The sequence below is a fragment of the Buteo buteo genome, chromosome 22, assembly GCF_964188355.1.
Source record: "Buteo buteo chromosome 22, bButBut1.hap1.1, whole genome shotgun sequence".
In the NCBI taxonomy this organism is placed as follows: Eukaryota; Metazoa; Chordata; class Aves; order Accipitriformes; family Accipitridae; genus Buteo; species Buteo buteo.
This window is the reverse complement of record NC_134192.1, coordinates 25,381,455-25,402,178: the sequence shown is the minus strand read 5'-3', so window position 1 is coordinate 25,402,178 and position 20,724 is coordinate 25,381,455. Positions and strand designations below refer to the sequence as shown.

Here is a 20,724-nt window from a genome sequence, read left to right as displayed (position 1 = left end):
CAGGTACAAGGCTGAGGCCGGGATCCTGCAGCGTGGGACCACGAGTTACGAACAAGCACCAGGGACCATGGATAGCCTTTCAGACTGTCTCTGTGTGAGATGACATCCAGGGAAAATTGTAGAGCGTGGTTGAAACTTACTGGCAAAAAACCAGGGAAGAAACTAGGGCAATGGCTCTAGAATAGAATTGTTGATTTCAGTAATGTTTTTTCTTTTTAAACAGATGTGTAACAGAATGAATCTAGAAATCAGAATAGAAGTTAATGTTAAAGCAAGAAGGCACAGATAAGCATTAGAAGATACTCAAACCCGTCTGATAACTGACCTTAACAGCTGTAGTCTAATGAATCTAAGTTAACCTTATATGATACATGACCTTAAGGTGCCAACACCTTCCTTTTAAAGGAAAGGAAAGAGAAGATGGTGTCGAATTAAATATACCAACTGCTGATTTAAACTAAAATGTAAAGTTTGCCTGTTTATTATAGAGAAGACGGGGGAGATGGAGAAATGGAGGCAGCGGGGGGGTGTGTGGGGGGAAGGTGAGTGAATACATTGGGTGCTCCTATTAAGGAAAATTCTCCAGCTCTGGGAACAGAGATAGCTACTAATGAAAAGCTTTTGAAAATATTTTCATCCTGTCTTTCATCTTACTCTCCCTTTCACATCCCATGGATTCACTTCAGTTGATTTGTGTTTACATAGACCTCTTATATTACTCAGAGGATACCTCTACTCCTCTGAGTAATGTAAGAGGATTCAAGGACACGTGCTCCTTCGAAACAGTAGTAGCATTTGTTTTGCTGAGCTTGGGGCATGGTGGCGATCTTTACAACAGCACTTGTTTGTACAACAGGTTCCTGAAGCTGCCATTTCACAGTGCTCAATCCGTCACAACTTCCAGTTGTCAACTGGGGAGCTTTCTACCGCAAGTCCATTTCTCACTGGCACCCAAGACAGTATTGTGAGCTTTCACATCACCACCTATGAAAAAACAGTATCAGGTCCCCTCAAGGCTTAGATGTGAAGGCTGGCTCCCTGCAAGCTACCTGTATATAGGCAATGAATAAATGCCCAAAGGCAGCCTGGCCCTATGCTCTCAGTGGTGGCCAGTCCCATTCCCACAAGCTTTGATTCCACAACATGTTGAATATGGATTAATAATAAACCTAAACTTCCTTCTTTCTCAGGCTGACAGCTCTGAAAAGAGGTGCCAGGCTGACCTTAGCATTTCAGTTATTCTTGAACCAGCAGCAGCTGCATAATGAGATCCTCCAGAGAGTATTAAAGCTCTCCTTTCTAGAAAATTCAGTAAACAGGTTTTGGAAGTATTGGCACACACAGGAACACACGCAAAAAGAACGTACAAGAAACACAGTAATGGTTTTGCAATTGTGGAGTTTAATTACTTCAGCATGTAGGTTTTTCTTGCTATTCAGCCTTCCCCTTTCCATTGCAATCTTTCCCAGTAAACTTGCATAAAGAAACACTTTTCCTAGACCAGTACATAAACCAGACACAGATGCACAAATTTTTATTTGCAGTTTTCTTAAGCCTTGGTTTCTTAACTTCTTAAGAGAGAAAGTGTATTAAAAAGCTATTATGCAATCAGATCAAATATCTGATGGTGAGATGCACTGAGATCAGAGGACTCCATGATGGAAGAACATGACAGTAACCCATAACAGGAACTACACTTCAGTCTAACCTGTTCAGTGTGAGAGGCTGATCTTCTGTAGCTCTCACAAGAACTTTGTTGTCTGCACTGTGCTGTCAAAACAGCACAGAAAAGTTTGCTGTTTCACTCTTGGCAAAATTGAGGCCCTTGGGGAAGAAATAAAAAAACCCCAAACAACAGAACCCAAGACAGAGACACAATTCACTAATTTCCTCCTCTCCCTTTAGCTCACAAAACCTTCAGACTATTCAGCCCTTTGTCTCAAGAAGTAAGCAAAAGAAAGACAAAAAAAGGCTAGAATAAGACACACTTGACAAAAGGCAATTCAAAAGATACAAACATGAAGGATCACGAGGTAAAGAACAGTTACAGAAGCACAGGAATAAAATGGCACTGTGAAGGCATTACACATATACACACACTCAGTAGCAAGATCCTCCTCTGCAACTCGAAAGATTTGACAATGAAGCACAAATCCAGTTAAGCAAGGCCAGCACAGATAACATGCATTATCTAGTAGGCTTCAGAATATCAAATTACCTTGGATTCTTTAATATAAAAGAACTGAAAACTTAGTACTTCAGAAACTTTGGAGAGAACAAAGCCTGTAGGTAGCCTGAATTCCTAAACCTGAAAAACATTGCAAGTAATTGCATTGGTAGGAAATATCACGTGATATTATACAATGGATTTTCCACCTGCCTCCAGGCATCTTCTAGCCCCAACAGTTTTGTATCGCTACAACAAATTTCAGGTTTGTGTGGGCTAGTGGTAGACTGCTACAAACTTGGTATCAATGAAGGAGAACTTGCTATTCCACTGACACCAGGGGCTGATGTCTACATGACAGCTGCTCAAAGAAGTTAGGAAAACAGTGTAGAAAGGAATTTTGAGAAAAGATTTTTTGATTAAGCAGACACTAGTATCTGTAATTCACTGTCAAAGAACTCAAATACATCTAGTTAATTTAGCTTTAAGATTCCACAAGCAGAAAATGCAGCAAGAAGTCCAATGTTCATATAGGGTCAGGTAAACAAATAGCTACTGCAAGCAGAAGAGAAATCTTAATGTGATGTCCTATGTCAATGCAAGTTACCCCATGACTCCTTTTTTTTTTTTTTTTTTTTTCTTTTCCCTTCTCATTTTAAGGACTTGCTGGACTTGCTAGACGTGAATCAGTTCTACTCAAAATTTCTGAGGACACATGACCTGTGAGCTAGGTGCAAGTTACCCTAGAAGAACTGCCATGCAATGTGCATGAGAAATCAGCATTACGCAGGGTGGCAAGCACTTCCTACCACAACACCTACAATCCGTGGCAATGGATGTGTGTTAGCATGTTAAAAAGTAATATCCCACAGTTAAAATGTAATTTTCCATAGGAAAAATGTTCCCTGTACCTAGGAGCAAATCTAGGAGTACGAAAGTGATCTAAGCAGATGCAAACAATTGTAGCCACAAACTATTAAAAAAGAAATCTCAAATTAAAAACAAAATTAAAAAAAAAATCTCAATTTCAAACAGTAGACAAGCCACCTATTGAAACAGGCTCTCAGAAAGAGTAAAACTCATGTTTAAAATATTACATACCACATTACTATCCAGCTAATAAAAAAACCCAAACAACAAAAAACCCCAGCCAAACTTTACAAACAGGATACAAACAGATCTCCTCTTGCAATAAGGGTATCGGATAAAAAGTTACGGAATACACTGCGGTATGTTTACAGGGACATTGTTCTTCTCCTCTGCCCAGTGCCTTCACTCCCACCAGCTCTTGTTTTGAGCCTGTTTTCAGTTTTTCCAGATGTACTCTTTGCTTGTAGAAAGAGAACGTTCTTTTGTCTATACAGACTATGACACCCAGGAAGCAGGTGAGGAGAGAGGTCAAACTTCTTGCTGATCCATTTCTTGTTTTCTATTCACACCACTAAGCCAGTTACAGATGTTATGTGAGTTCAAGAAGTTTCTATCTCAGAGGCCTCTTCTATGAAGTTAGCAACAGGACTGAGGAGCAAGAGTGGAAACAGTTTATACTCTCCGTTCCCATCTTCCGAGAGGAGAGGTGGATCACCCATTCCCAGAGCATCCAGAGGCTCAGCCTGGCTTGCTGGAGCTGCTAGCGGCAAGCCAGTTCCACTACCTGAGGGAGGATGAAGAGCAGGTTTCTCCTCCAGGGGGGGCAGCAGAAGGTCTTTCGGATCCTCTGTCTTCCCTGCAGCTTCACTTGAAGGTAGTTCTTCAAATAATGAGAGCAGAGGATTGGCCCTGTACTCTATCAGCTGCATATCTGAGGGAAAACAAACAGTTTAAACTCCAGGCTCCTGTGTCACATTAGTGACAAGACAAGCAAAACCAGAGAGGCTGCTTCAAAACCTGGTTCACTAAAGAAAACCACAGAGCTGAGCTCTGACGGACTACATCCACAGCTGCAAGAGGGGAGCTAAGGCTCCTGTGTCTGTTCAGATCAATATCTGAAGCACACTTCAAGCCCCTAATACATACAGCATACAATGGCAGCACTGAAGTAGTAAAATGAGTAGCACTGCATTGGTGGGGGTTGTAGCCCATAGAGGGGATACTTCCACAAGGACATTTGCAGTTCTGCTCCCTATTGTGGCACTCTGTCATGTATAAGAAAAAGGAAATGGTTAACACCAACATGGGGCATAGGATGGGGCCTTTTGATTGAGGCACAGCTTCATCAAGATCAGTGAAACATTCCAGTCTTCACAAAAACGTTAAGCCCAGACCAAAGAAGGAGATAAACCACATTACAGGCTACAAAAATTCCATTTCAACACACAGTTTTGGAAGAGTTTGGAACTGTCACAGCTCTCAGTGTTCCTTCCTGCCCACCTTTGTTTCCAGCTGTTTCTCTCTCTCTTGCTCCCAGATCTTCAGTGCTCTCTGCCAAGTTTGCAATCTGAAGCAAAATGGGCAGAGAGTAAGACAGAATGCTCAACAACAACAACAAAATCCAAGCCTTCACTGACTGGCTAACAAAATTAAAGGTGAAAGGAGGAGGGAAGAGAAATGAAACACTTGACCAATGAGCCCACTGTTCCACATGAGGGCCAGCAAACAGGAGCTCTCAGAAGAAGGCACGGTGAAATACAGACAAACTTAACTTAAAGCCAAACAAGCTTCTGAATAGCAAATACTTATTTTACATTCCAAAGCAGAAGCTTTATTATAGTCTACCTTACTGGAATAACACCGTTAAACATGATTTCATCAATACAATTAAAATTTGCAAGCCCTGCTTGAACACAGCTGCATTTTACCTCAGTTGTGGTCTAAGCTCTTATGACTGGGAAGTCCTAGTTTAAATATTATTTCAGGACTAAAAAATAAGTGACACTTGCAAGGTTTTTTTTAACATGAGTCAGTTTTAGGAACTGGACCAAGAGAAGTAAATTTGCACTGAACTTTTCTATGTCCTCTGAGGAAATTCCATACAGCTGCGTTCAGAATAAATACAGTATATTGCATTATATTTTTCATTTAGTACTTTTCGTTCAGACAGGCTGAAGGCACACAACGTCATCTGAACTATAACCCCAGACCTAGTTACTACCTGGCTAAAAGACATCATGGTAATCCCTGAGGCTAGGAGAAACAAGCCAAGAAGCTGTTCTCAGAAACTTACATCCCCAAAAGACAAGATTTTCTACCCTCCTCATTCTAAACAGAAGGTACAGAAGTAATAGATGGGGGGGGGGAAATCCTCAATACAGACATCTGATTCAACAGACACCAGTTTGTTTCCCTCTTCATTATGTCCTAAGGTGTATTCAGAAAGCAAAAAACATGTTATTCAAAGCAAAGTGACAGTTTAAATCAGCCCACTGAGTGTATTACTGTAGCTAGGAACGTAAGACTTGAAATTATCTTGAGAACCCTCTTAAATTCATATATGCCAACAGCAATAACTGAAAACATTAAGTCAGCGGGACCAGATAAACAGGCAGTTTCATCCTGTGCTATCAATCCGGTCCCTACCTTCAAACTGCATCAGTCAAAATTTAGCTCTCAACATCATATTAACCCTCCCCATCACAGAAGCAACTCTTACTCTTACATTTTCCATACCAGGGGAAGTTTCCATCAAGCTCATGTCAAGGGCTGGCAGCTCAGGATTAAGCGTCTGAAAATAAAAACAGACAGTATGGGGTATAATACAGTTCTTAAACAAAACTTCAGAGAACTCCTGAAAGGACAGCAGGATCCAGGACACCGCTCCATCCACTGAAGCACAGGAAAGGTGGCTCCTCCACAGGCCTACAGCAATATACTTTCGACCTGTGGCAGAAAACTGAGATCACATGAGAAGAAAAGGACACCATATTTCCCAGTGATTCCAGGTATATGGCTGAGTTTCATTCCATATGATAATGCATAATCAAACACATAGTCAGGATGTAATGTTATGTGACAAAGGCTTGAGGAGGAGGAGAGTGTCCAATTTTTTTCTTCCTCCCCCCCCTCCACCTTGAGTTATGTATAACGGAAATACAGTATGAACTGAAAAAGGCTCTCAATGTTACAGTGTACGTTGTTAGACTCATAGAAAGACTATGTATCATTCTATCCCTAACTATTTGTTTTTCAGGATTTTCCACCCTCTTGCCCATTACAACACAGACTAAAACAGTAAAATTTTATGATGCGACCTAGTAAGTATTTTTCAGAAATCAGAAAAAGTGAAAAGACACTTACATCGCTGAAAGCTTCAGAACCAAAGTTATACTGCTTCCCAGATAACATTGCTTGAAGTTCTTCAAGGCTGGCATCAATGCAATTAAGAAAATCCTGAATTTCTTCCCTAAAAAGACACAATGATATAGTACTGTAAGAAACAGTCAGCAGTTAGGACCTTCTTTTGCACCACAAGGCAGGAAAAACTTTCAGAAACGATCTGCTAACCTCTCAGTTATTACAGCTGTGGGGCAAGATGAGAGCCAGACTAGGTTGCTCACAATCCAAAATAGCTTATTGCCAAATGAATGAAACTGCATTCCTGTACCACTTTTCACGGTCCAACTCTTTGAAGGACAGGTACAAAGATGACCATCTGAACAGCAAGTATAATAATAGCTATCACATCAAAAAGTAGTTCCTCCTTCCATACCTACTTCTTCCTTCATTTTAATATCTTCCAAATGTTCTCAGATCCCATCCTATATACCAGTATCTGTTTAAACTAAGGTCTGATGGCTTCACCTGGGGACAATAAATGATAAGCAAAGGGTTGAAAATAATCTGGATCTGAAGAAACACTACCTGTTTTGAACCATCAGATTGTTGCCAACTTGTACACGTTTCCAAGGACAGTGGGCAGGACTCAAAGGACAGTGACTGAAGTGGAAAGGAAGCTGCACGCATGGTGCCAGTGCTGAACTTCTTGCTGTGCTGCAAGCTACCTCCTATGGTGGAACTCCCAGCTACAAGGAACAGAGAGTTCCAAGACATTGCCCCACATTTTGCAGTCCCACCAAGGCACTCTGCTCTGTGAGACCCCACTGGCAGTACTGCGTTCAGCTCTGGGGCCTCCAACGTAAGAATGACATGGATGTCGCTTGGAGCAACCTGGTCTGGTGGAAGGTGTCCCTGCCCATGGCAGGGAGTTGGAACTAGATGATCCCCAAGGTCCCTTCCAACCCAAACTATTCTGTGATTCAGTGATATTACAGGGCCTTCAGTTTACACCGAGTGCTGTGACACATCATCTCAGTACTTCCTACCTGAAGTTAAGCACAGCAGAAAAGCTGTGAGGAGAAAGAACTAAAAAGTTTGTTCCTTGATCCAGCCCACCCTGCAGCCACACAAGTGATGGCACTAATAAAGCTTGGGGGCCAGTGCAGAGCTGGGAACTGCTTAGGCAGCAGTGCTGCTGAGTGTGAAACCACAGCCTGCATGGTTTTGATCCCAGGGGCGAGTCTGACCTGACAATGCGCAAGGGAAAGGAACCTTTGCGAAAGTGAGGGGCAAAGAAAGGAAGCAAGAGCGAAACAACATCAGACTACCACCGATACAAATCCCTACCCAGTCCTCAGAAACAAATCAACACGTGGTGCCCTCCTGAAATCACTACCCTTGACCTGCTGTTTGGCACTACTTGGCCCTGCCAGTAGTTGGCAATACAAGGGCTGATGTGACAGACCGACCTCACCAGTCCTCAGTTTTATGCACCAGAAGTCAGGCACACTCATTATCAGAGATGTGACAGATGAACTTGCCCTGCTTTTAGTGCAGGATGCTAACACTTGTCTTTTTCAAGACCTACTAAGGAAGGGGCAGAAAATTCAGTTCATCAATGACATTTAAAAAGCTAAACACATCCTCTGAAACTTTGACAAGATCCCACAAGATACCTGTCCAGTAAAGGATCGTTTTGGTTTCCAGAGTTGTTCTCGTTCAAGATGGAGTCAATCACTGACACGGGGTCTTCTGGAGCATTAGGTTGTGCAGTATGGAGTTCCACAGCAACATTTCCTATTTCACTGGATTTGCTGACATCATTTATATGAACTGGTGGGATAGTTTCTGCACAATTTAACTCATTTGGCTGCAATACTTGACAAATAGGTAAGCCAGGATCCAGAGCTGCCTGTGTCTCTCTAAAACATGACCCAAAGAGAAACAATACACAGAAGAATTCATCAACTGTATTACTACTCATTTCAAGTTTAGCACCTCAAATCTTAACACCAAATAAGGTCAGGGTAGTCAAGGGTTCAAAAAACCAACTGATCTTTAGAAAAAGAAGAGAAGTGCCTTCCTAAAGGCAGATGAAGAATCTCTTATTACAGCTTATACAGATAGCACTTATCAGAGCAAACCACCCCATTTTGCCAGGCCCAAAGCGGCAAAATAGTATATGGAAATTAGGCAGGAGGGAACCTCTTAACATTGTGTCTCTGGAAAGAAAAGATTCCAAATTGGTCCCTATGTCGCTGTGAATGTTAACAGCTAAATGGTTTTTCACAAGAATCTGATGCCACACAAAAGAATGCCTTCCCTTCAGTTATGCTTAGCATAATATTAGCGAGAGTAGTAGTGAAACTGGAGATAAAACAATACATCTTGGTTTGTTTATTAGTAACCTATATGCATTTTGGATTGTTTATTAGTAACCTATATATGCATTCAGGTCCCTGTTCAGTAAAAACATTAAATATGTGCTTATTTGTTGAATAGATAGAAAAGCCTCAGCAAATTAAACTTCAAGTGCCGATCAGCCTGATAGGCCTTCAAGCACTCCTGAAGAGACATGAGCTCTTAAAAAGCTTTGCTGACCATGACCAATGCTACACACTGTAAAAAAGACAGCCTACAAACAGGCCTGTCATGCACAAATAGAGTAAAAATTCAGAAAGGCTGTTTCCCAGAATTCACATGGATCACTTATACTAGTGTACCTACCTAGTTAACAACCTAAGCATAAATACTGCCACATCCTTTAAAAGTACCTGGCTCTGCCACTTGTGTGTGCTACAGCAAGGAGACCATCAGTGGCATTTTCCAGGGTATCAGTGATATCTCGAATGATGAGACCTGTACCATTTCCATCCTCATCATCTGCATCATGTTCAGAAAAAGCCACCTGCAGGATACAGCAAATAGAATGAGTAAATCAAAAGGTCTGACTTTTTTTGATGTTGAAGCTCCATTCTTCTTGCAACTTCTCCTTCCTGTTCAGATTTCATCTTTGACTAGTTGTACTGATTTGCATGATTTTACAGACAGAGCAATGCTTTAAAGCTGCCCATTTCAAAATGGAGTCCATCTGATTATAAGATTAGGGTATTAATAGTTAGAAGGAAGACTTCGAGATCACTGTGTATCATCCTGTCCAACCCATTGTCTCTTTCCCTGAGAAGACTTACTGCTTGGCCACTCTCCACAGGTATGCGAACATACTGACGACTGTATTTGGAAGGTGAAGCACCTGCAGCATCCGTTAGAGACCTGAGACAAAATACAGCTTTAGTATATGGTTCTGCAGTAAAAAGCTGTAGCAATGCCAAATACATGGAGTAATGGTAAGAACAATCATTCTTCCACTTCTAAGAAAACTGGCTTTTAGAAATGTTTTTTAGCAAGTGTATTGCAGACAGGTTGCATTCTAAGCATGCTTTTTGTTTTGAGCAAGTCAGTCACATTTGCAAATTTTGAAAAAGTTACCATTTCTCCTAACTATGCCATTTGAAATTTAAAATGTATAGTATATTCTCTTCCCACCCATTTTTTTAGTGATAAAGAAGAGGAAATCTTTATTTCATGCTTTGTTCAGCTTCCATCAGCTTTCTCAAGTTTGAACATAAGAGTGATAAAAATATTCTTCATACACTTTAAGTATCTTGCTTCTAGAAGCTGATTTATCCCTATAATTCATATCTGACACAGATTTGTGACCTATCCAGTAATTACCTTTTTCTTTTGACCCCAACAATGTAATTTCCTCGCATCAAACTTAGTATAAATTGCAGAATCTAAAAAGGAAAAGCAAAAAACCAAAAACAAGTGGTCAGCATAGCAGTCCTAACATTAAATTATTCAGATTTTACTAGAAAATTATGTAGTTATGTGATTGAAATTAATAAGTAAATTAAAAATCCATTTGTGTTCATGTCTTAAAACACAAAATGATAGTTACCAATGGCATTGAAAAATTATCCCACTTGGACAGTTGTGGTTTTGTTTTGTTTTTGTTTTTTTTTTTAAATGTAACGTAACACCACAAGTCTCTAGAGGATTCCAGACCAGAAACAGCTGAGGGATAAACCAGAGAAAATTTGTGCCATTGCAGAAGCTCCTATAGTTTCTGGGTTCCAAGTTGACTTCTTGAGTGGTCTAAGTCTGTCTTGGTCCAAGATCTTTCACAGACTCCATTCCATGTGCCTGCAATCTCTTGTTTTAGGCTCCTGTTACCATGCACTGCCTCCAGCCCCATGTTTACCCCAGGTCAGCTGGATTTACTGACTTCTCTCCAAATAAGGTTCACTGAGATTTCAAACACACTGAAATCCTTTTTACTATGACTTTTCCTTAGTATTTTGCTTGTGGTTCTTTGCTGTGCTACTTCTGGGACGCTCAGGAACTGTGAACATTTTCTTTATGCTGTATTAATATAGCCTGTTCAGCTCCTTGTCATTTGTCATTCTACATGAGCAAAGAATGCCATCAAGTATCACAGAGGCAGGAATAAGGATGGTAGCACTGAAGATGCTGCAATGGTACCTTAGACAGCAGCTTCTGTTGTTGACTGTGCTTCTGCCTTAGAACTGCCACTTCTTTCCACAGGGCCTTATTTTCTCTGCAATGCAGAATAAATCAGAAGACAGAGGATGAACAGAGTTTACTTTATATGCTTTAGTGTTACAGCTTTCAAACTTTCACAGTACCTTGCAGGACCAATGGCAACACTCCTTCCATGGATAGCTAACAATCAGTTAATCCGATCCACTAGTATAAACTCTGGGTTAAATTAACTCCGTTTTCCATCAGGCAGGACCAAACACTCGCTAATAAAGATATTCTCATCCTCTGCTGCTCCACCAATAATCTTGGTCTGAGGTATTCCTTTGTGTTTAGAAAAGGAAATGCTTTGATGGCCCTAAAAAACTACTACAGATGATGGCAACCAAAATGAAATCTCAAGATAGTCAACAAACTCCCAGTTTTAATCTCTGGTCTGCAACTGAATTATAAAAACAAACAAGATTCAGAATGTTGTGTGGGGTGGAATGGGGCTTCTTAGAAAAAAATATAGCTTCACCTGTTTCCAGTTCAAATGAAACATACATTTAGAGTCAAGCTCCATTAGATATAAGCAACATTCAGTGTATAAGTGCCTCTGAAACAGACGGAGTCTACCTCTTCATGTTAGCCAGTCTGACATCCATGTTATTCTGCTGCTCTCTCATTTCCTGGACTTCAGAGAGTACTTTGTGCAAATCCTCCGTACAGACCTTGAGATCCTCAGTTCTTACTGCAGATACCTAAAATAGGACCAGGTTACACATGCTTTACTATGAACAGTACCTTGCATACTCCTTCCTACAGGAACAGTGTAGTTAGGCTGTGGAAGAACAGGTACAAACTCCATTAAAAGATTAGATAACACTATAATTCTTATGTATCACAAAATATCACAGTTGCAATAGATGACAGTTCTTAGGACAGCCTACACCGTATGAAAAAAAACAAGTTGTCAATGAAAACACGAGATTAGTACTTTGTACGTGTAGACAGTAGATTCACCATTGCAATTCATGATAAAAACCTACCACTGATTGAAAACAGCCTTCCCTAGGGGGTTCTCTCTGACAGGTCTGGTGACAGCTTGCCCTCTAGTGTCAAAGAGTAAGACACCAACCAAAAACAAAACACAGAAGTGACAGTGGAGTAAAAACAAGATGATGGCATTCCTTTTAGGTGTGGGTAAATCCGCGAGCAGAGGAGTAACAAATTTCCATTAAGTTATGGGGGGGGGGGGGGGGAGGTGTCTAATTAGATGCATCCTACTCTACTTGAAAATTTGTCCCACACCACCTAAATTGCAGATTCCCATATCGGTGTTCCCTCTATTACCTCTCTGCTCAGTGACATTCCAAAATTATAGAGACTTGTCTCCAGAGAGTCAGAGTCCAAACTGCTCTTCTGCCCACAGCAGAGTCCATGAATGCCACCTCTTCAAATGATGGCAGAAGAGTCATCAGAAAGCAAAAAGCTCACTCTCTCCTCCCCACAGTTCCATATTCAAAATTTTCCAATGCCTTCAGTAACTCTCTCTGCAGTGGTGGCATTGATGGGTAACATACAATTCGGGATTTTGAAAAAGATAGGTCTGGTGCATCACATGTCTGAATGACATGTCCTGGTTTTGTGGCTGTAATTTTAAAAACCATTTAGCCAAATACTGACCATAATTGAACCAAATGGAGTTGCACCAGATAACCACCAGATGTCCCTTCCAACCTACAGCATGCTACAATTTTTCTTATTATTCCACTAAATTGCAAAGGGGAGGTGAAAGCATCTGGGATTGGCCTGTTGAAGTGCTAGGCAACTTCCACGCAGGTTGGCTCACAGACCCCTTTTCTTCAAAGGAGAATGGGATGGTCAGAAATGGACCTACGTTGTTATAAAATAGCATGCCATCACTTCATGATGAAACAGAACATAATTGTTATGCAATCACTCCATAGAAATAACTACTTTCTTAACGTAACCCAGTGTTACAAAGGATGGACTGAACGGCCTGACAGTTCTCCTCTCTGTCTACATTTTTAGATGCTTTGCTATTCATTGCAGATAATACTTTATGCTGAGGTACATGAGCCGTATCCCAAATGAAATTCACAGCCATCTGATTTCTCTTCAGCATACCACCTCTCCATGGGGAAGACACCCAAAAGATGCAGACAGCAGATGGGATTTTCAAATGCAGTCAGCCTCCCTCTAAAAAAAGGGCCAAACTAAAACATTCTGCCCAAGTGCAAGGAATTGCTCTCTTCAGAGTCTCTAACTAATTAATAAGGGTGTTGAGACTGATGCACACCAGCAGAACTAACATTAAAAGCGAGTAAATGAAGGAAGTCCTGCATTCAAACTTGCATTCCTGTTAGAGGCTTGAAATCCAGTTTATAGCAAGTACTAAAATATGACTCCATTCCAAACAGTAAAAGAGCAGGAAAAACTAATGGATGTTTTGCAAAAAATCACTGACGTTTCCTGTGCAACAAAGCGTATGTTTCACCAGCCTATTCAATAGTTTCATACGAATGTCCTTGGCACCAACTAGAGCTTTTGTCTTTCCATCTAGAATACTCCACCCAGTGCAACACTCCTGGGATACATGGAGCCACACATAATATCATCAGCTGACTGCCCCAACTCACCAGCAAGCAAGGTGTGCAAGCCGAGACAAGTTAGCGATTACAGCATCTGGGAAGAGCACAGCCCTGAGTCAGAGAAGCAGCTGTACAACTATATTTAATCAATTGTGATTCTGAGCAGAGACAGCTCAGTGAAGAATCAATCAAAACACAATTGTGACTCTCAAGCCTACCCTGTGCTTTTATTAACTTGGGCAATGTAGCTACCACATTATGACATTCTAAAGAAAAGATTCTGCCGTTCAAACGTCAACATGATGTATCACGATACTCTCTTTCTCTGGCAGCCAGGATATTATGGGCTGTAATGTGCCAATAGAGGATAAATATCTGTGCAGAAACAGGTCAGACAAGGCCTGAACGTACAAAAGAAAACTGGAAAGCACTAATAAAGATGTAGCTTAGTGGCAACATAGTTTTGGGGAACGATGTAATTTATGGAAACTCGTCCAAATGAACGGATTACTGATGCCCTTGCTAATTTTCAGTGAGCACCAACTGGGAATGTATTTTCTTTAGCTTCTTTCACTTTGTGACTCTTTCCAGTGCTGCTAGGCTGGCAGAATTGAAGATCATGCTAAGCTGTAATCAGGTATATGAACGCTTTGTGGAAAAAGGGCTCTACTTTGACAGCTATGAAGAATGTGGCCCTACTCCAGTGCATTACTAAACAACAGCAGGGTGTGTTTTGTCTAAGAGCTGGCATGAGGAGGCCAAGCCAAGCACTAGCCTGCCATTCAGGAGGGAGTTACAAAAGCTTGCATCATGATGCACAACTTTGGTTCCCATGGAATTTGTTGGCTGTAAAGTGTTTGAAACCCCTGGACATGCTCTTGATAAGCTACTTTTCATAACAAAAAAAGCGAAGTAAATACATGCTTAGACTGTACCTTGCGCTTGATGTTTTCCAGTAAATGTGCCTTCCCTTGCTTGAAGAAAGGGTGCTGGAACTCAATGACTGAGCTTTTCTCTGCTGTAATCATACCATTCTCCAGAGCAATCACCTTCCTGAAACCATCTGTGGAGAGGTATTAACAAAGTCATTTCTTTCAGTGCAAAGCTGACTGTTACAACACATAGCTAAAGAAAACCCCAAGGCTACTGAAACGCCTACAGCACTACAGTTACTGGGAGCAGAAACTATGAAAAACAGCCAAAGCAGCTTTTCTTTGGTGGTCAGTGATTTGACTGCTGCGATCTTCACAGCTAGAGAACACGTCCACAATACCATCACATGACCTTGCAGGCTGTACAACCAGCATGCATGGCAGATGCCAGCTACTGTCTGCAAGCAAGACAGTGATGTCCAAATAATCACAAAAGTTAGTTAGAAATGAGATTTATTAAGACATCTTGAATAAAATCTTGCCCCGGCAGAAGCAGCGGAACGGTGCACCTTCCCTTTCATGCCTATAATCCCAGACAAATACATATCAAAACAAATGCTGTCTTGTACCACCAGGGTCTACAGAATAAAGTAAGGAAGAGAAATTAGTTCTCAGCCTATGCAAGCACATGCACGCAGAGTACTTTCTCCATACCAGACTGCCTGTGTGAAATAAGACATTGCCAGCTCTATTTCCATCTGCCTCGAGTACCTCAGGTAGATGCAAAATACAGTTGACAGACCAATCCATGTCTCACCTTGGCCAAGTTTTTAACATAGTCAATGTATTCCAGTTTCATTGTGCCCCAACAGCGCTATCATTAGAAAACTTTACTCGAAGCTAGCATAGGTCCAGCAGGAAAAGGAAGCTGCTATCGCATTGCACGTCTTCATAGGAATATTTGCATTTTAGCATCTACCCTTGCTACAAGGTAATTGACAATTGTTTACTTGCATTATCCTTTGACACTCAAGTGATGGGAGTCCCAACCAACACTTGACATGAACAGCAGCATCCACCCTGTGTCAAGAGGCTAAATGTACGCTTTCTCTCTCATGTCTGACAAAATCTAAATAGGGATCGGCTAGACAGACCAGGCAAACCTATTGGACAAGGACAGAGAGTTCCTCCCCCTTACTCTGAATGGAAATTCTAAACAAGGCAGCCATCTTCTATGCAGTTTGTACCCTCCCTCAGCCCACAGGCTGTCTGCTGCAAAACAACTATTTCTGCTGTGCATTGCAGCCCTGCACATTGTACCATACCTTTGAATTACCACTTCATTCCAGCTTCTTTCCCTGTACAAGTTGTACATGTGTTATATAATGGATGCTACATGATGCTCACAAGTCGAGCACAGGAAACTTAATGAGAAACTTAGTCCAGCTCGATCCATCAGTGTGACTAATCTTGTTTCAACACAGCAATGCAGACAACAGCATAATCTAGGCAATTTTTTTCATATACTAGCTGCATGGGTGTAGGTACAGCCTTTGTTCCTCTAGGTATGCATAAATTTGCTGTTACCATTACCATTAACACTACCACTGGAGCCCAGTGAACTCTACCCAAGCTGTAGGTACCAGTACATGAAACAATATTTTTACGGTTGTTGATCAAAAGGACTCAGAGTTGAAACACAGAAAACAAAGACTAAGCCAAGCTCTCCTGTTATCTTTTCCTTTTGCAAAGCAAACTCAAGACCAGAATTCAGGTTTTCAGGGATGAAAGACCTGCCAAGTCAATTGGTTTGTTTAAAGAAATTCAAATCGATACCAAGCAGCAATGAAACTGGCAGAAAGAATACATGAGAACAGCTGATGCTTACACATGTTAAGCTGTCGTATGAAGCTAGAGATATTGTTGTGTTTGAAGTACTTGGGGAGTAGCTCCTTGGCAAACCTCTGCTCATCCAGAATGCAGAAGTTCTCGCCATTCTAGGAAATAAGCAGAAGCAACAGTTAGAGAACAAGCACAATTTTTCTAAGGTGCTGCTCATAAGCCAAGACCATAAATCAACAGAGGCAGTTCCTACAACAGGGAAGGGCAAAACACTTAGCAGAGGGAATTGCCTGTGTGAGCACTTCTGAGTACTTGGTACTGTAGCAAAAAATTTGAGTCCAAAAAGACAGTTACGTGGAATACTTCTATTGAACGGGAGATTTTTTTTTTAAAGCCCTGAAGTTTTGACCTTAACCCAAAGAAAAATTTTTCTAAAAACCCGTGTATCAGCTGCTCTCTTCGTCCACAAGACACGTAAATATTGCTCAAGTGCAATGTAATTCATGTCACTAGAGGGCTTCTATCTCCCTTGATCAGAGCTGCCCAGCTCCTGACGAGATTCTTCCATTGTATATACTATGTCACCACTAAAAATAACCAAGTAATGTTGCGGAGTTACTAAAAGTTCAGGCAACACAACCCAGCGGTAAAAAAGGGTAACTGTGACACAAGCAGTTTCGGATTTAGCATAGTCTCAGGTTCAAACTTCCCGAAAGCAGGCAGGTCTTGGTATCGTTTTTATGAACAAAAATACTATGTTTCTTTCCATATTTTCCTTTGTAAAGGCCAAACCCCTGAAAAAAAGGGGGAAAAATCTAAAAACGCTCTAAAAACGATGGGGGACAACACTGAGCACTGCGCTTGTGTCCGAGGCCTCACCGGCCGGCGGTGTTTGCGGTGTCCTGTCCCAGCGAGGCCTGTCCTCCCGATCTCAGGAAGGAAAAACCGACAAGGACGGTACTTCTGGAAGTGCCTTTTCCACCGCTTTGCGCTCACTGCGCCCGCCGTCAGGCTGCGATGCTCGGCTCTGCCGGGCCAGCTCACGCCGGAGGGTCGTGCGTGGCCACCGGGCAGGCGGCGGGGGCACCGGGACACCCCCCCCTCCGCCACAGAGTCTCTTCCACGCGTCCCCCTTTCGCCTGCCCTTGCCCACAACCGGGCTCCCCCCGCCGAAGCGCCGGGCCACGCCGTTACCCCCCCCCCGCCCCGCACCTACCGCGGACACCAACCCCCGCCTCGGGGGCGGCCGCTGCCCAGGGCCGGGGCACCCCGGCCCGCCGGCTCCCCAGGGGAGACGAGGGGCGCTCCCCGCCCGCCGCCCCCGGTCCCGCTCCCCGCAGCGGGGCCGCCACCGCCGCCGCTCTGCCCGCACGGCCCCGCAGCCCTGGCCCAGCGCTGCTCCCCCCCCGCCCCGCTCCCCGGGCCGCCCAGGGCCCTCCGCGGGGGCCTCCCCGGCCCCGGCCCCGCTATCGCGCCGCTCCCCGCCGCCGGCCCCGACTCCCCGCCCCGCGGGCGGCGGTGCCCGGCCGGGCCAGGGCCCCGCGGGCCGCCCTCACCCTGCTCCAGCAGATGACGTCGTCGCTCTGCGGGTCCTCCACCAGCGCCCAGAGCTTGGCCAGGAAACCGGGCACGGGGGCGGCGGCGCCGGGGGCGCCGGGCAGCGCCGACCCTTCCCGCATCCTCGGGCCGGGCCGCGCCGGGCCGCGCTCCCGTGCAACGGGCCGGGGAGGGCGGGGCGTTGCCGACGGCGGCCGTGACGCTGAGCGGGGCGTTGCCGACGGCCCGCGGAGCGCGCTCATTGGTGCGGTGCCGCCTGGCCCCGCCCCCTCGCCCGCCCGGCCCGGCCCGGCGGCGGCGGCGAGCGTGACTCTTGTTGTGCTCCCGAGGGAGCGCGGCGCGCGGCCCCGTGACATCGCCGGGCGCCTTTAAAGGCGCCGCCGCCCCCCGCCCGCCCGGTGTGTCCCCGGGGAGGGCCCGCTGCCGGGGCCGGGCAGTGTCCCGTCCCGCCAGGCCCCCCCATCCCGCCCGGCAGGTAGGTGCCGGCGCCCACGCTCCGCAGCTCTGGCCGTGCCCACCGCGTTCCCGGGGCTCGCCGCACCGGAGCGGGGGGGGGGGTGGGGCTGGGCCGCGGGGCACCGAGCCCGGGGCGGGCAGGTGCGCGCCGCCGGCGGCCGCGGTGGGGCCCCGCTGCCCGGGCTCCGTGTGCGGGGCCGGGGCGCGTCCCGCAGGTGCGTGGGGAGGAGCGGAGCGGAGCAGCCCGGCCCCCGCGGGCGGGAGGGCGGCGGGGAAGGCGCCGTCGGGTCTGCGGGGGGTGCGGGGCCCTTGGGGCGGGGGAGCGGGGTCCGGCGGCTCGCCCCGGGCCGGCCGGCGCCCTGCGGGGCGTGCCCGCGGGAGCGGGCGGCGGGGCCGGACCGGGGCCGGGGCCGGGTCTCGTCCCGCCGGCGGGAGGCTCGGCAGCGGCCCTTTTACAGCCCAGACTTTGTCCCCTCCGTGGTGCGGCCGCAGCCCGCAGGCTCCCGCCGCCGGAGGTGGCTGCCAGCCGACGCTCTCGGCCTTCCCGCAGAGCCCGCGTCCAGCCCTGCTCCGCAAGTAAGGGGTAAGGGGTTTCCTTCCTTCGTTTTATACTGTTCTTCCCTCTTTCTTGGGCAATGGTTTCTCTGCAGTCAGGTGTCGGAAAAGGGCCCTGCGGTCAGCCCGTCTGCCTTCATCAAATGGAGGTTGGTTAGCTACCGAAGAGACCGAGGTCTGATTTTCCATTTGTTCGCAATGCCTGTGCTAGTAGTAAATTGGCAAAGGGCAGTCCGGGGAGCAAGGATTCTGCTGCAGAGTGTCAAGGTTCAGGGATGAATGTAATACAAAGTTTGGGGTGGCTGTGGTGGTTTTTTTTTTCTTTAATCAAGGCATACGTTTCAAGGAAAAATTAACTTTTTTGACATGGGTTTAAGGTTGTTGGTTTCCTTCACCTTGCAGTAGTAGAGTAACTAAATGGTGACCAGTTGCTGTAAAGAGATTGTGAGAACACAATCAGTCTAGCCTGCTGCATCTTCATTGAGTGATGTTGTTTTGCTGTTTCCTAAAATTGCCACAGAGGTATGTGCGATGTCGTAATCAGACTCCAGCCTGAAGTCCAGACGGGACTTTTGTAAAACCTCAGTAAGGCAGCAATGCCAGAGCACATTCACAAGGCGTTTAGATTGCCATGACTTCTGGTCGTCTCTGACTTATCTGATAAGCATCCTGATACTGCAGTGCAGAGCTTTGATGTGGTAAGCAGGGACTCTGCTACGTAGAAATAGTGGGCTGACGCAGCGGGGATCTGTCTCAGTAGGCAGTTTCCATAACCAACTTTAAGAGTTGCTGCTCCCCCTTGGTATAAAGTCTAAGCCTTGCCCTTTCCTAGGATTTGATATTGCTTGCAAAAACCGTTAACGTAAGAGGATATAAAGATTAGCCCACACTGACTCCCCGGGCTCAGTGGCTCCCAGTCCTTGATGATGGCCACCTCTCGCACTGGGTGCACTTTCCCCAGAGAGCTGCTCCTGCATACTTTGACCCCCGTTGACAAGAAGGCCGCTTCTTCGGCTGAGTCAGAAGTATCCCCTTGCCCTTCCCAGCAGGGTGTGTGCAGACAGGATGGGAGGTTTCGGGCTGAGGGCTGGCACTGCTGGCTTTGTCCTGCCTCGTTGCTGTCACCACTGCCTTTTGCTAGTATGGTGTGTGTGTGACACAGCACAGGTACAGCTTTCCGAAATCCTTGCTTCAAAACCTCTTAACTGGCACAGAACGAGTGGGTCAGGGCAGGTATTTCACCTGCCTGTGAGCAGCACCGGTTACTGGAGCAGCAGTAGCAGGGAATAAGGTTAGTGGATGGTGCGTAGCAGCGGGATTGAGCAAGTACTCTGCCATCATCCCTGCTCTGCTAGGACCCCGGGGAAGGGGCTGTTCTGTACCGAAGTGTCTTCAGATGTGTGACAGGGACCTTCTGAAGGGCTTGCTGCTGGAGCAGAGCTATAATCTGTTGATGGATCAAAAACATCTCAGATTTAGAGTGATCCCTACAGCCCCTTTTTGAGAAAGGAGGGAAAGAAGGTTTTTCCAAGGCTTTCTCTCAATTTCTCAATTTAATGACTGTTTGGAATCAGTAATACTTGATTATCCTTAGCTTCTGAGAGTAGTACAGCATGTTTGGAAATCAGAAATACAGGTTTGGAAGTGATATGAATAGGTAAGTAGTCCATTGCCATGTGCTGGTGTTGAATCCTGTGTACTGGGTATTGGATGTGGTAAGAGATTTCCCAGCTTCTCTAGGAAAGCTGTTCTAGTGTGATGCTGTGCTAGCTGAAAGCTTATGTAATATCCAGCTTTGCTGCAAATAAACCTGATATATTCATGTCACTATTACCAAAGACAGGGGAGAATAGATAATGACAACCTCTTTATAAAAAAAACCCACAAAACAACAAACCTTTCT

At 45.0% G+C, this 20,724-nt stretch overlaps 2 protein-coding genes across 5 annotated transcripts in view; one reads left to right on the top strand and one right to left on the bottom strand.

Moving 5' to 3' along the window:
- Positions 1-1,381: 1,381 nt before the first annotated feature.
- LOC142043396 (heat shock factor protein 3) lies at positions 1,382-17,982 on the bottom strand. 2 transcript variants are annotated; one of them, XM_075054560.1, is made up of 14 exons: positions 17,810-17,982; positions 16,300-16,408; positions 14,475-14,602; positions 11,561-11,685; positions 10,925-11,000; positions 10,115-10,176; positions 9,571-9,652; positions 9,154-9,287; positions 8,056-8,301; positions 6,401-6,506; positions 5,763-5,828; positions 4,538-4,604; positions 3,822-3,968; positions 1,382-3,685 (listed from the first exon to the last, which is right to left on the bottom strand). In XM_075054560.1, the coding sequence occupies exons 1-14, from the start codon at positions 17,930-17,932 to the stop codon at positions 3,666-3,668; spliced, it is 1,491 nt and encodes a 496-aa protein (XP_074910661.1). In that variant the 5' UTR covers positions 17,933-17,982; the 3' UTR covers positions 1,382-3,665. The 2 variants fall into 2 exon arrangements, with proteins under 2 accessions (XP_074910661.1, XP_074910660.1); XM_075054559.1 differs by having other exon boundaries at positions 1,382-3,968; positions 17,810-17,981.
- Positions 17,983-18,141: 159 nt separating this feature from the next.
- The window catches only part of HEPH (hephaestin), a 31,450-nt gene continuing 28,867 nt past the window's right edge, over positions 18,142-20,724 (top strand). For 2 of the 3 annotated variants that reach the window (XR_012653986.1, XM_075054243.1), the window contains exon 1: positions 18,142-18,285. The gene's annotated coding sequence lies outside the window, so the exon portion shown is untranslated. The remainder of the gene's footprint in view (positions 18,286-20,724) is intronic. The other variant, XM_075054240.1, reaches the window with a different exon arrangement.

Bases quoted from the DNA above. Each gene is read 5' to 3' on its own strand.
- LOC142043396 (XM_075054559.1), bottom strand. From the start codon at position 17,932: ATGCGGGAAGGGTCGGCGCTGCCCGGCGCCCCCGGCGCCGCCGCCCCC. The intron at 14,603-16,299 runs GTAAGCATCAGC...ACCTCTCCACAG, and splicing joins CATACGACAGCTTAACATGT to ATGGTTTCAGGAAGGTGATT. The intron at 3,969-4,537 runs GTGGGCAGGAAG...GTTTTCCCTCAG, and splicing joins AGAAACAGCTGGAAACAAAG to ATATGCAGCTGATAGAGTAC.